This window comes from Euprymna scolopes, chromosome 25, assembly GCF_053919585.1.
Source record: "Euprymna scolopes isolate OS-2025 chromosome 25, ASM5391958v1, whole genome shotgun sequence".
NCBI classification, from domain to species: Eukaryota; Metazoa; Mollusca; class Cephalopoda; order Sepiida; family Sepiolidae; genus Euprymna; species Euprymna scolopes.
Window position 1 is genome coordinate 95,784,538 of NC_136506.1, and position 16,565 is coordinate 95,801,102.

At 33.6% G+C, this 16,565-nt stretch overlaps 1 protein-coding gene across 4 annotated transcripts in view; it reads right to left on the reverse strand.

The window, feature by feature from the left end:
- Nucleotides 1-16,565, reverse strand: part of LOC145247530 (uncharacterized) — a 204,434-nt gene that overhangs the window by 120,092 nt on the left and 67,777 nt on the right. For all 4 annotated transcript variants that reach the window (XM_080109360.1, XM_080109356.1, XM_080109358.1 and 1 more), the window contains one exon: nucleotides 13-408. In XM_080109360.1, the coding sequence (XP_079965486.1) occupies nucleotides 13-408 (396 nt within the window). The remainder of the gene's footprint in view (nucleotides 1-12; nucleotides 409-16,565) is intronic.

Here is a 16,565-nt window from a genome sequence, read left to right on the forward strand (position 1 = left end):
TAACCGACTTACCATTGATAGAATGATTCCAGGTAGACAAAGAACTCGAAAGAACAGTAATATTTGAAATATTACTACTGGTTGCGATATCACTAGTTGTTGTAGCTGCAGAAGTAGTTGTTGTAGTGGTGGTGGTTGGGCTAGTTGTAGTTTCTGGCATAGTTGTTGTAGTGGTGGTGGTTCGGTTAGTTGTAGTTTCTGGTATAGTTGTTGTAGTGGTGGTGGTTTGGTTAGTTGTAGTTTCTGGCATAGTTGTTGTAGTGGTGGTGGTGGTTCGGTTAGTTGTAATTTCTGGTATAGTTGTTGTAGTGGTGGTGGTGGTGGTCGAGCTAGTTGTAGTTTCTGGCAGAGTTGTTGTAGTGGTCTTCGTAGAACTAGCTGTAGTGAGTTCAGCAACACTACTTGGCTCTAAATATTAGAAGAGAAAAAGAAACAATAGTAAAGCACTTAATTTGTAGGAATGTTATGTGTGTTTAATATCAGACCACCTTGATGAAAGACGCAGGAGTTTTTATTTCTTTATTTTTCGTTTGATCAAAACAAGGCATGTCGCAACTGAAACATAAGGGCCTACTGTAATATAGGCCACATCTATAGTAGCAACCTGAGTAGCGAGCTGAGCAACAAGATGTTTACTCACATGAAATTTATAGTTCTGTAAATTGATACGATTGGTGTAGTGTAGAGCAGGGAAGGAATTCCAAAAGTGAACGGTCTGAGGAAAGACGCTACTGTAATAGAAAGGATGGCAACAGTGAAGTGGTGGGAATTTGCTGCTAATTTGGTTGATCACAAATATTTATGCTGAGGAGGTACAAGTTTAGTAAATTCTCCTTCAACTGCGCTAGAAAGCTACTTAAAATATCCTGTATCTCTACAAGGCCACCATTCACCCATGTATGGAGTATTGTTGTCACATTTAGGCTGGTGCATCTGCTACTAGTCCTCGCTCCTGGACAGGGTTCAGAAGAGAGTCACCAACCTGATAGGTCCTGAACTGTCATCCAAGCCAAGCTTCAGCCTCTGTCCCATTGACGAAATGTGGCATCCCTCTGTCTGTTCTACAAGTATTTTAATGATGAATACGCTGACGAACTACAAGCCCTTGTACCCCCTTGATGTAAATACACCCAACAAACCCAACAAGCAGCAAAATCCCACCCCTACACAGTAGAGATCCTTAGATGTAAGAAAGACTTCTATTCTAATAGTTTCTTCCTCAGAACTGCTAGACTTTGGAACTCTATTCCGGGTTCCTGCTTTCCCAACTGTACTGACATGCAGAAGTTCAAATGTAATATAAACAGATATCTTGCTGCTCAACTCCCTACATAGTATCCCTGCAACTTATGTCCCTGATAGTATCCCCCTACATTAAAGTGGCTCTGTGCCTGGTTTGGGGTGAAAATAGAATTTTTTTTTTTTTTAATTACAGCGCATTCTTGTGGAAATATTTGTAAAACAAACACAGGGATGCAACTCTGTGGTGATGGGACAGGGGTTGGTACTTCGTTTAACCCTTATCCCCGAGTGGCCATTGGGCCTTGATAAGTGGTGAACTCAATGTAAAAAAAAAAAAAAAAAGAAGGAGAGCATAACCGTCGGTACACCAACCTAAATGTGGCAATAATACTCCATGGACGGGTGAATGGCTGGTTTAATAGATATGTAGGATACTGGAAGGTGTGATAAATTTTCTAGCCAGGTCAAAGGAGCCTACTTTTGTGACAGATTTGGCAGCATCTTCTACTTATTTATTCAACTTCAAGTTACCTGTGCAACAAGATCTTCTAGTAAAGTGGGAACCAGTAAGCTTTGATGAACGGTTCACTAGTTGCACAAAAAAAAAAGGTTACTCAGAACTAGTCACAGAACTGATCACACTGCCTTAAAAGTTATTTTTCAGCTAATCTTCGCACAGGTTTTAGGTGGGAAAGCTTGCTTCATCTTGTTGTAGTTACACTTTAAAATAAGGGATGAGCATAGAGTCTGCAGCTCATTTTTATGCACAATATTTCAGATTATTCTAAACTAACTCCCTGAATACGATCGCTAAACTCAGCTGTATACTTATTGAGGCACCTTGAATGGCTGGGGGATTAGAAGCAATTCTTTCACCATTCACCATTCAACCACCTGATTTGCTAGCATATCTGGACGGTCTCCCCAACCTCGGAGATATCCACATCATGACCAGATTTTCTAGGCGGTCTCTCCTACCTCAGAGACATCCACATCATGATTAGATTTTCTAGGCCGTGTCTCCAACCTCAAAGGTGCCCATTTTGAACCAGCTATGTAACTAGATGTCCACATTCGATCAACTGAGTGACTAAACCTTCTGGGTCATTTCTATAACATCAAATTAAATGACCAGATCTTCCAGACTGTTCCTCAAGCTGTGGAGATGTTCACATACGACATGAAACATTTGAGAACATGATACAATTTGGTAACCAGACATTTCAAGCTGTCTCACTTGCTTCACAGATACCCACGTTCAACCAACCATGTGACTAGACTTTCCAATCCAGTTTGTCTTTTCAGCTTCATACACGTTTGACCTGTGAGAAGAACAAACATGTGCACACTCCTTGTGTAACATTTCTGCGAGGCAATTCTTATATTATTAATAGGGCTAGGACAACAGCATATTCTTTTCATTGTTTTGACTCTCGAGTGTGGATCCGTTGATATCTTATATGCTTTAATATAGAGTGATGTGATTCTCGGTTGATTAATTGTGTCTAACTGTGTCGGATATATACTCGAGAGTCAAAACAATGTTCTCATAGCCCTAATTATTAACTATACATTTTGAGGGCATCTTGAATGGCTTGGGTGATTGTAACTGGTTGGAGTGAGATACTCCACTGTACCACGCTCATCTTAAAGGGGTTTTCACATTTGAACAGATGTACAAAAGTGTCCTGACTTTCTGAATTAAGCTTGTCTTGCAGACACGTTTAACATAATCTTTAGCTTTCATTGAAATCTAGTTGTATTCATTGATGTTGTTTTCGTTGTATTTTGAAAAAAAAAAAATAAGAATAACCCTGAGGTGCGTGAAAAAAAATTCAGAAACACAAGGATTTAAATTTTAGTTAGTGAAAAATAACGTCTTTTGAAACAAGAAGCCGGAAGTAGAATCGGTAATATGGGGTTCTATTATTTCACCTAGATGATATTTTTTCAGTTTTCTATTTATTGTTGTTGTTGTTGTTGTTGTTGTTGTTGTTGTTTTTATTTTTATTTTATTTAATATGGCAAACAGCAGTTGCTGCTAAAAACAAAAACTACAGCTGTGAAAGAATATTGACTATTTCAATCAATCAAACCAATTTACATGTGGCTAGTGACGAATCTTTAATAACCCACCTAAAAAAAATATGTCTATATTATTAAAACACGAGATTATATATATATATATATATATATATAGTAATTAGTAATTTATAAAATATATATGGCGATTAAGCTACACTGAATATTTCGCGTTTCATCCACTCTAGGACTCTTCAGGCTTATGCGCAAATTCTGTGGTTGTTTATCGTTTTTATTATATATATATATATATATATATATATATATATATATATATATATATACATATTTGTATTGATTTTTTATACGTATATTTATATAATTTATTCTTTCATGTATATACGCATATAATATTAGTTTGTCGACCATCGTTATTAATACGATGAAAAATACGACTATATTTATATATATATATATATATATATATATATATATATATATATATATATATATATATATATATATATATGATTGTGTGTGAGTGTGTGCTATACATGGGGAAAGAACGTCATAAAAACATAAAAAAACCTTCACCAAATGAACAAAAATACCCCTCTTTGAACTTAACTCTGGCTGGACACTACTAACACTTATTCTTGGGGACAGAATATCTGAGACCACATCACTCTGCAAAAACACATTTAGTATCAGCAGATGTAAAAATAACATTTCAAACTCTCATTAAAAAAAACCTTTTTACGAAAATATCTGAAGAGAGCGAAACAAAGCTTGGAACAGGTTATAAAAATATTTTAATATAAAAATATGTTAAAAGGCGGAAAACCACACAATTGTTAATGGCTACACTCTTTTAAATATATATATATATATATATATATATATATATATATATATATATATATATATAAGTAGTAGAATTTGTGTGTGTTTGTCTGTGTGTACAACTCACCATGATCAAAGAAATATAAAGGCGATATGTGTGTACACCTCTCCTGGTCAAGAATTATTAATTTAGTAGTTTTCTTTGGTCATGTAAACTATAAGTACGCCGATATAATTCATAAGTTGTTTTTTGAAAAACGAGGGTGGTAAAAAAAAAGACAGAAAAACGAACGTTACATGAAAAATGGCTTAAATAACACTGGTTCAATATTTAAATCTAAAAGATCGAAAAAAAAAAAAAAAAGGGAGACATCTCACGCCACGATTCGAACCCAAAACGTTTACATAACGAACCAACACGCTAACCAACTGAGCTAACGCGACATACATGAAATTTATACAGTTTTTCAACAATTTAACGTAAATAAGGTAATGACGTCATCTGACGCATGCGTAGAGCCGGTCGTCGTCACGAGAGGACCGTTTTTGTTGACCCCCCCCCTGTCGAAAATGAACGTTTTTGGCCAATTTTTCGATATTTTTCGAGCGAAGGATGGGGCTTCAATATGATACCGAGTTTGTGAATCTTTCAGTAACTCATTCTGGCTGGCCGATTTTATTTTCAAACTTCGCCTCAGGGCTTCAGGTTCGATCCTACCCCCCCCCCCGGTTTCTTTTTTATTTAACAGCACACACACTTCCAAACACCCGGGCAACGCTGGGTACCCCCGCTAGTCTATAAATATAAAAGACTGACAGAGAGTGGGTACTCATGAAGCAAAGCCCTGCATGAAGAGTGGGTATCTTTGCTAGCATATATATATTCGATACATATAAAACGCAAAACATGCGCGAGAGTTTTTGTGTCGAACAAAGGCTTTTTTCGCCGGGGTTTCTGGAGGGAGGGGGCTACTATCGCTTAGAAGTGTTTATATATCCCCTAGATAATAATATCTAGGATTTGCAAACGCACGTTGCATCTAGATTTATTTACAGCGAGTTTTACAAAATTTTTGCTATTTCGGCTTCTCACGTGTTGATTTGGCTTTTTCATATAAAAGCGAAACTGATGAGCGGTTCTCGGCTATGGGCCGGGAGCGTCCAGAAAGCAATGGACGTTTGGTCAATGTTGGTGAAACCCGTCATATCAGACAATTGCTTTCATTTGGACACACTCCCCTAATTAAGGGGAGCTGGTTTTCCCCAACACGTTGGGGAAACAAAACCAGACAAAGTTGGGTAAAAAACAAACCCAAAAGAATTATCCCGCAGTTAAAATTAAGTGCGGAATTTACTCTCCTTTGACCTAATTAATTCCTCCACGCACCTGCAATTTATAAACGTTAAATTGTAATTGCTTTCAGTTACTTTCCTTTCGTGGGCGAGCGGGTAACTTATTAAGGTTTTCACCTCAATGTTCTGGGTTCGATCTTACCTACCTATCAAAATTTTTTTGTTGTTTTTTCTTCCGTTTTTTTAAACAAGTTTTTGTTTTATTTTACTTTTTCTTCTGTTTACATCATGTTCGTTTTTGTTGTTTTTTTTCCGATTTTTCAAGAGAAGCCTAACATAAGGTTTGGATCTACCCCTCCCCCCCCCCAACACACACACACACACCTACAAACACTCAGACAACGCCGGGTACCCTCGCTAGTATTATATAAAAGTCACTTTCTATGTGTGTGAGTTCCTTCCTCATAGGTTCTAAAACGTCTGAGCCTATCTTTTGCAAATTTCACACAAAGTTAATTTATATGTCTGGCAGTGTTCTTAGATATGTTTTGTCTAGAAATTGTTAAGTATCGAAAATCAAAAAAAAAATAAAATTCTAAAAATAGCGTTTCTTTCTTATAGATACAAAAGAAGAATTTCTATAGGGGAATATTTTACGGTACACCGGACAAGGGAGATAATAAAATCTCAGCAAATCATTTCTTCTTCTTCAAAAAAAAAAGAAATCTCTTGTCATCTGGAGATATAGCTGTTTAGTAAAGCATTCGACTACAGATCGAATGATCCCCTGTTCAAGCCCGGTTGTACCTCACCATTTTATTTTAATTTTTTTCTTATTTAATGAGTCCAATTTACGATAAAAGAAGAGGTACCATTTAAAATCGCTGCAAATCATTTCTTCTTTTGCATATTTTAAGACTAAACATTAATCAGAAGTGACTTTTTCAAGGTATTCATCGTCAAGCCCAAATATCAGCTGACGTGATATTGTAAACAAACACAGACGGAATTTGATTATCATTATTATTTTTTTATTTTTTATTTATTTATTTATTTATTTATTTTGCAAATTAGTCCACCGGGCAAATTATTTCTCGTAATATATGATATTCAATAAAAGATTGATTCTAAAATATAATACATACACAATTTGCATGAATTAAAATATGTTTAAGCGTATTGTATAATCAGGTAACGCCAAACGTCCAACTAGTAGAAAGAGAGAGAGAGAGAGAGAGAGAGAGAGAGAGAGATGGGATAGTTAGTTAAATGAAAAAAAAATTTTAAAAACGCAAGTTCAGAGCTAGAATGAAAAAATAGAAATCACATACGAAGCCTGAAATCGATAGATTAATATCTGTAAAAAAAACTTTAAAATCAATTGTCTTTCTTTTTTTAATTATTCTTACAGCTGCTGTCTCTCCTACACCTACCTACCCACCAACCCTTCATCAAAGCGTAAAACAAAAATAGTAATAAATAACTGAATTATATTGATCTGTGAAAAAAACTGTTTTTTTACATCATTTAATAGAGTGCTCATATTCGATTTAGAAATTATCTGTGATTCTATACTATTGGAAGATTATACGAGGTGTCTTCAATAAGTTTCCAGACTTTTTTTTGAATGGGCACTTTCATTAATTACTAGCCTGGGTGCTCGGCGTTGTCCGGGTGTTTGGAGACGTGTGTTGAGTAAAAAAAAAATATAAAAATAAAGTGGTGGTAGGCAGGCTCGAACTCATACCGCGAAGGAGGAAAAGAAAGTGAAAAAAAAAATGTGACGTCCTTGCTGTTGTGCTCATCGCCAAACTGGACGTGACGTAGGTTTAAATTAAGGCTAGACAATCGAAAAGAGGGGATGACTTTCGAAAATATCGGCGAAAAAAGCGACCCCCCTCCCTGTAGAAAAGTGCACAGTTGAGGGTGAAGGAATTAATGTTTTTAGCCAATTTTTTTGATATTTGTCGTCCGACAGGTCGAGCTTCAAAATGATACCGATCTCGTGAAAATCCGTCTCCTCTGTGGAAAGTTTTAGACATACATACATACATACATACATACATACATACATTTAAACAGACAGATGAGTTTTATATTATAGATAACCACATGAAATTCTAGTCCCCTTCGAAATAATCTCCTCCGGCTGTAATGCACTTCTTGCACCATTCCAACAACTTCGGGGAGGCCTCAAGTATGTCCTTGTGTGAGCGTGTCAATGACCCTTGTCACAGCCTCTTTCATCTCCTCAATTGTCTCAGCTTTGAGCTTAGGGAATAACCAAAAGTCACAGGAAGCAAGGTGCAAGGTTTAGACTATGGAGAGGATGAGGAACTGTCTTGATGCCATCTTGGTCAAATAGTCTGTGACAAGGATGGAGCCTCCTTGAGATAAACTTTGCGCAAATCTTCCACATCTTCAGTTCCTCGCAAATCATCGTGTGTACAGTTTCCAATCGTCAAAATGTGCACTTATTGTCTCTATAAACACACGACTGTTCTTATCCATGAAATTCTTTATTTGGCCAATCAATTCTGGTATTCTGATGTCCTTATTTTTCCCACACCTCTCATCATCCCTCTCAGACTCTCTGCCTTCCTTGAATCTCTTATGCTACTCAAAAATGCTCGATTCATGCATTATGATCTAAAAGTATTCTGAAGCATTTCACACGTTTCTGTTGCATTTTTTTTTCCAAGTTTAAAGCAGAATTTTATTGTATATCGTTTTTCTAAAGTGTCCTTACATCTAGATTACATTTTTGAAATTGACCAGCTGTGACACTCAGGCTTTAGTAGAGTGTATTTCAATTCCTTGCTGTAACATACTGAATTTTCAAAAGTCTACGTCAATTTTAAATTTTTGTCCAAAACAAATCTGGAAACTTATCGAAACACCCCATAACTATTGTTTAAAGATAGGAGAAAATGGTAAACAGTAAAAGAAAATATTCCAAATTGGTCTGCAAATGTCAATAATTTGTGCGTAAAACTTAATAAAAATTCCATGGGTAATGTTTCTTTCCTGGTACTGTCCGTCTGTGGAACACAATACCATAAGATTGCTTCCCAGCTGACTATAAAAGTTATGTTTCTGAAGTTTTCTGATGAAGTTTGATTATTCAGATTATTTGGATTCTTCGGACTACTGTTCTCATCTTGAATGTTGTTTTCACGTTTCCAGTTGATGTGACCTAAAAACTTTTTCAGGTGTATCTTGTCGAACTTGGGAATATATCTGTGGAATTCAGGAATCTTCCTGTCAAACTCAGGAATCTGTCTGTTGAATTCGGAAATCTGCACAGAATTTTGAACAAACTCCCTGTGGATTAAATAAAGGGTTCCATTCAAAATTCTATACAGATTCCAGAGTTTGACATTATTATTTATTATTTCTGATATTCATAAACGACCCCCTTCATGTAATTATGTCTGTGATGGGTATATTTGATGATGACACACTCTATAACAGATATGTGGGAAAGACAATGGCTAAAACTTTAGCAAATGACCTCCAGTCTGTAGTGAAATGGAGACGTAAATATATGGTAATATTTAATGCTACTAAGCTTCTTTCCTTTAACAATTACAAAAAAACCTTCTCCATCACAAATTGCTATGGTTAATAACACTATCTGAGAATTCATTATTCACACTCCTTAACCTGACGTTCACAGGCAACATGAATTGGAACAAATACATAGAAAACATTATGAAGACTGCTGCAAAGAAGGGGAGCTCCCTCTACCATGTTAAAAAACCACTCACACCTGTCATTGTCATTTATCTCTACAATGCCGTCATTTGTCCATGCATAAAGTATTGTTTCCACATCTGGTCTGGTTTCTCTCTCTTGAACACAGCCCAAAAAAAAGAGTCCCAAATCTAATAAGTCATGCACTGTCAAACAAGCTCTAACCTTTGTCCCATTTTTTGACTCTTAATTCTGGGAGGTAATTGCTTTTCAAAATAGGATTTCTCATTCCTTAATTCTGGCAGGTAACTACTTTCTTAATTTTAATAGGTCCCATGTTTTGATAAGCTTCTGGGTTTGACCTTTACTTCTGATCTGAAATGGAACACATACATTAAGTCTGTGGCCAAGGTCTCTGAGAAAATGGTGGGATCCTTCTACAGCTCCAGAAGATATCTCAGTAATGATGCAATTCTCTATCTATATTAAAGCCAAGTACGTCCAAGGATGGAGTACTGCTGCCACATCTGGGCAGGAGCTGCTAAAATCAGCTTATCCTGCCTTGACGGAGTACAAAATAGACTTCGTGGCTTGGTGGCGGATGCCCTTTTCTCTTCTCTGCAACCTCTCTCCCACAGAAGAGACGTTGCGAGCCTGTCTTTGTTTTATCGTTATTTCCATGGCAAATGCTCATCTGAGCTCCATTCTCTGGTCCCCCTCGCCAATCTTTCATGAAAAACACCCGACTAGCTGAAACCACTGTCAATAATTTTCCCCACTCTTTATCCATGCCTAAATCAAAATGCAGATTCCATGAACAAAGCTTCTTTCTTAGAACTACACGCCTGTGGAACTCTCTGCCGCTTGCCTGTTTCCCCCCAACTTCAACTTGGATAAGTCCAACACAAACAAATTCCTGATGAACCGCCCCCCTTAAGTAATGACACTTTATCAAATCTCCAATACTAACTATTACTACGATATTATCCCATTGATTACTGTACACACAATAACCCTTATCCCCGAGTGGCGTCTGGGCCTTGATAAGTGGTGACCACCATGTAAAAAAAAAAAAAAGATGTGGAATTACTAGGAAGTAAATACATTTCAAAATGGAATTTCTCAATTATGATCGTAATTTTAATTATTATTATTGTAATTATATTTTATCATCTTATTATATGATGTTATTATTATTGTAATTATATTTTATCATCTTATTATATGATGTTATTATTATTGTAATTATTATCACTGTTGTGATTATTTGTTATTATTTTAATTAATTGTTATTGTTACTATTGTAATTGTTATTGCTGTATCTATTACTATTATTTCAATTATTTTAATCATTATTATTATTATTATTTTAATTGTTATTGTATTGTCATTATTGTAATTATATGTTATTATTATAATTATTGTAATTGTTATGATTATTATTATTATTGTAATTATCATTATTGTAATTGTTATTATTGTAATTATGATTATTACACTTGTTATTATTGTAATTGTAATTGTTATTGTTATTATTATTATTATTATTTATATTATTATTATTGCAATTGTAAGATATTATTGTAATTAATGTAATTGTTACTACGATTGCAATTGTTATTGTTATTGTTGTAATTATATGTTATTATTGTAACTATATATTATTATTGTAATTGTTATTATTATTGTAATTATATGTTATTTAAGGATTTAATTATGTTAAGTATTCGTCCAGTTATACCGTAGGATCTGATTTTCATGAGAAGACCATCGTACCATACCTTATCAAAAGCCTTAGATATATCTAGAGCTACTGCCCTCCCTTCCCCTGCCTTATCCAGTGCTTGGTATATACGTTCAGAGATTACAGTTAGGATATCTGCAGTAGAACGGGCTTGCCTAAATCCATATTGGTGGTCGAACAGAAGTTTAGCAACTGTAAAGTGGTGGACTAAAGCTTGATTAATTAATCAAATATTTTGGCGAAAAGTGGGAGGAAGATGATTGTGCAATAATTTAATGGGTCAGTTCTTTCGCTAGAATTCTTGTAAACTGGTATAATTAGACTTATCGGTCTGTGGATATTCAGCACAAAAATGCAGATCCAATGATATTGTTGTAAAACCCCAAATATAGAATCATTCGAAAACATAGCAGCAAGTTTTAGTCTCCCCCTTCATCAAGGCCAGAGGTTTGGGGGAAATATCAGATATTTTGTAATTCATATGCAAAACTAGGAAAACAAATGACTTTGATTAAAACATTTTATGGCTGTAAAAAGTGTCAAAAATAGACCCTGGATGATGGATGACACTTCTTAATGTGCGACTTCAAGGGCAAATATCACATAGCCCACTACAATTCAGGTCATTACCTTTCTAACGAGCCTTCATTTGTTAAATTTGATCAATAGTCGCTGAGATTTGTCAAAACGGTTGGTATATCTTTATATGGATATATCTATACTGGTAGCCAAATTGAATATTGAAATAATTATATCTTTGGTTCTATGGGACGAAACTACATGAAAATTTACAGGCTTTTAGAAAATTCTTATACTATTCTATAGTTAAAATTTTCTGACAATTGGTAAAAAAGAACCTATACTTTTGTATATGTAGTCCTGCAGGCCAGCTTCAGTTTTGCTGCTTTCGTTGTCTCCCCTGTGATCTTGCCAGGCCACTAATATCTATAATATAAAGCTGAATGTGTGTGTGTGTGTGTGTGTGTGTGTGTGTGTGTGTGTGGTCACGAATAGGCTCCTACATGGTTGACTATTTTAAAAAACTGATAACATATAATGATAGAAGATGTATCGAGACATAGGAATGGTTATGTTTGATCTGGCAGAACGGTGGTTCATTAAAATTGTGGAGTCTGCGTTCGCGCCTGATCCACAAAGTATGGAAATAAAAAATTTAAAAATTAAAAAAAAAAACGTTTATAAGTGTTTTTGATATAGATGTACATAAGAATACTTTGATAAGTATGTTTTAACTTAAATAGGGGTGGTATAATAAAATTGTGGGGTCTGCGTTCACGCCTGGCCTCCATAGAATGGAAATAGGCACAAACTTTAATAAAGACTTTTCATATCTATCTGCGTAAGTATACTTTGATAATTATGTTTCAGTTTGAAGAAATATGGTATAATAAAATTATGGGGTGTTCGTTCGCGCCTGACCTCCATAGAATGGAAATATATCACAAAGTTTAACAAGTTTTTTAATATAGATCCACAGAATATTGTAATAAGTGTTTCAGTGTGAACAGGTATGGTATAATAAATTATGGGGTTTATCTATTTTATTTTTACTTTCATCATATTTTGCTTTGGTTTTGATACCCCCAAATTCGAAGCTATCTCTTTACAACCCTTCCTTTTCATAACCGATCATACTTTCATAAATGAGAGTCCATTTTCTGTAGGCTGTTTTTGAACCCAGTCAACGACGGGTACTTTTGCTAGTATATATATATATATATATATATATATATATATATATATATATATATATATATATATATATATATATTTGTGTGTGTTTCCTTGAATAGCAGGGTTAACTCCAGTTTGTTTCTCTTGCGATCCATTTTTTTTCCATATGGTGGGTCAATATTTGAACATTCTGTTCGAGTGTAGGAAGAAATTTACTATAGTTGCAAACGTTTTTGACTGCCATGAGTCGTCTTCAGGTAACTGATGAATTAAAAAATTGCGTTTAGTGAATTAATTATATAAGTCGAATAAAATTGTTTAAAATCATTAAAAGCACTTAAGCGTGCCCTCCCCCTCATAATGAGCCTGATTGATGGCCGATTTGTTTATGTGAATGAGTAGGGCTTCATGATTGGAAGGCGAAGGTTAGAATGTGAGATGGCTAAAATGGCGGTGTTTTTTATTAATATGTTTCTAAATTAATTTTTGAGGGTGTTATGTGCTACAAGGTGTTGGTAGATGGAGCTGTTAGGGGAAGACATGTAACATGTAAGCCGGCTAGTACATATATATTGTGGCAACAAACTCGATATTGCGTATTGTCCTTATTTGTTCATTCAACTCACGTATAAATAGATTGAATATGCTTTTCAAACTTGTCAAACTCTCACACAGTAATTGCAGACATGTTGTTCTCTGCAAGTTGTTGATTTTTTTTAATTTTCTTTTTTATTTATTTATTTTATGTTCAATTTTTATTTCTCTTTGTTTTTGCTGGAGAGGGGCATCCTACCAAATACGTGACATTCACCTGCTGTTTCAGTGACTCCAACCATTATCTCATAGGTTGTAGGTTGCTACCACTAGAAGGAGATATTTCATGTGCTTTTTGGAAATGTCTGCAACTTCTTTATTCAGGTTAGGGTTAGGGTTCTGAGCCCCCTTTCCTCATTGTTCATTTACGTCTTTTACATCCTTAAACATCTTTACTTATATTTATGAACACCAATACTTATAATCCATCTCAATATTACTCCATTTGCAATATTTTACTGCTATATGTACATTTGAGAGTCTGCAATGTTCTACAAATCGTTATGTGTGACGTTGAGTCTAATAGTTATGTGTCGTGGAGCCAATATTTAAGTTGAAGATGTCATGATTCATCATACTGAAGGAAAAAATATTTACTTGTTTCTTTTTCAAGTTGTTGAATTCTCCATTAACTCCGGTTCTGCTCCATTCTAAGCAACTCAGCTAATCATTATACAATAATAATAAAATCATTATAAAATAATAATAAAATAATAATAAAATAATTATAAAATAATAATAAAATAATAATAAAATCATTATAAAATAATAAAATCATTATAAAATAATAATAAAATTATTATAAAATAATTATAAAATAATATCAAAATAGTAATAAAACAATAATAAAATGACAAATAACAGTTTTAAATAAAAACTGTATAGAAAACAAAAAATGCTATGTATACTCATCATATTTACGTAGGTACAAATCATTAATATGTATCTACATAGGTACAAATATGTATTTACGTAGGTACAAATCATTAATATGTATCTGCCATCTTGCATCTACGATTAGTTTTGCCAACTGAGATTTTTAAAACCTGCTAGATTGGAACAAAAACAACCTTCAGAAATTGCTATATTTAAAATTTTTGTACCTACATAAATATGATGAGTATGCATAAATGTATTTGTTTTCTATACAGTTTTTATTTAAAACTGTTATTTGTCACTTTATTATTGTTTTATTACTATTTTGATATTATTTTATTATTATTTTATTATTATTTTAATACTATTTTATTATTATTTTAATATTATTTATTATTACTTTAATATTATTTAAATATTATTTTATAATTTATTTTATAATTATTTTAATAATTATTTTAATAATTATTTAATATTACTTTAATATTATTTTGATATTATTAAAATAATATTTTTTATTTTAATATTAGCTTATCATCATTTAGATATTATTTTATCGTTATTTTTTATTACTTAAATATTATTTCATTATTAAATATTATTTTATTCTATTATTTTAATATTTTTCATTATTGTTTATTATTTTAATATTATTTTATTATTATTTGGATATTATTTTATTCATTTTTTATTATTATTTTATCATTATTTCAATATCATTTTATTATCATTTTTATTATTTTAATATTATTTTATTATTATTTTTATTATTTTAATATTATTTTATTATTATTTTTATTTTTTATCATTTTGATATTATTTTATTATTTTATATTATTTTAAAACTTTATTATTATTATTATTATTATTATTATTTCATCTCTATTCTAATATTAGTTTATTATTATTATTTTAATGCTAAAAAACAAAACAACAAACAAGGGACATAATTCAAGAATGAGAAATGTAAAAATTAACAAGAAATTTATTAAGTCAGAGTTTATCGAGTTGGGGATTCCAAACTTTACAAAAGAAAAACACTAGATTCAGATTTTACTAGCTAGATTCCAAATAAAATCTCCAGATCTCAAAAGAAAAACACTAACATCGACAAAATATAAGCATTATATTGATTCTTGTTTTAGGTGACTATCCTCTGCTTGTTCGACATTTCAACCTAGCAAATGATTCACTAATTTCTACATCAAGTTGACACATGACTCACCATATATATGAATATATCCAATTAAAAAAAAGGTAGTTATGGTAAGTATAGGAATGTATGTGATCATGAGATGGGGGGATTGTGGCTTACCATTAAAGTGTCCGCATGCGTGTGCGTCATGTGGAATCAATCTGTCGGGGAGGGAGGAAGGGAGAAAGAATCAAGATGGCAGCGCCCACAGCTTTTGTAACTAAGTGATCTTGCAAAATGACGTAAAATCTCGCCACCCGACTGCATAAACGGAGGCCGCAGAGAGAACACTTATAGCTATAAAACTCCTTGGAGACTGTTGTTGTGTGTCTGGCTGTTGGTAGTTAAAAGTGTTTTCTTTTGAGGATGATTAAATGTTGCTTTTGCACCTGTGGCAAAAGCTGTGAAAATGAGGGCTTACCGTTCAAACGACCTAGGTGTGCGTGTGTGCTTTGTCATTGCTGCGAAGCTAGGATAAGAAAAGAATTCCAAGATGGCGCCGACGGTGTTTTGTAATGGTATGATCTCGGAAACTCTCGCAAAATCTTGTGCATATATGCAAATCAGTTGGTCTTCGACAACTATAAATTTAGGTCGTTTTGGAAGGCAAGGCGCGAGAAAAGAATGACCGGTTGGTAATTGTGTACGTTGGATCATGTTGGTAGCGTGTCACCGTCTCTGTGTGTGTACTGATCGAACCGCTTTCCTGTCCCTTGCACTTTGGACTTTGAATTGGTTTAAATTGGACTTGCACATTGGACTTTGAATTGGTTTACATTGGACTTGCACATTGGACTTTGAATTGGTTTAAATTGGACTTGCACATTGGACTTTGAATTGGTTTAAATTGGACTTGCACATTGGACTTTGAATTGGTTTAAATTGGACTTGCACATTGGACTTTGAATTGGTTTAAATTGGACTTGCACATTGGACTTTGAATTGGTTTAAATTGGACTTGCACATTGGACTTTGAATTGGTTTAAATTGGACTTGCACATTGGACTTTGAATTGGTTTAAATTGGACTTGCACATTGGACTTTGAATTGGTTTACATTGGACTTGCACATTGGACTTTGAATTTGTTTGGATTGGACTTCAACTTCAGCACCCTTTTTAGTTATTAGGCCTCTATGAAAGAAAATACGAACTGAATCTTCTTGCATAGTTCCTAACTATTTCATAACTAACCCTAAACTTTTTTGTTATTTTTGTTTTCCTAAACTTTTTAAATCAGCTTCTGTGGTGGAAGCTTGACGTGGTGAAAAAACGTTTGAGTGTTAAACAATCAAGAATTTACTCTTTTTACCTTGCAGTTTTCTTTTGATACGAGGTTCCTTTAATAAGACTTTTTTTATACAGGC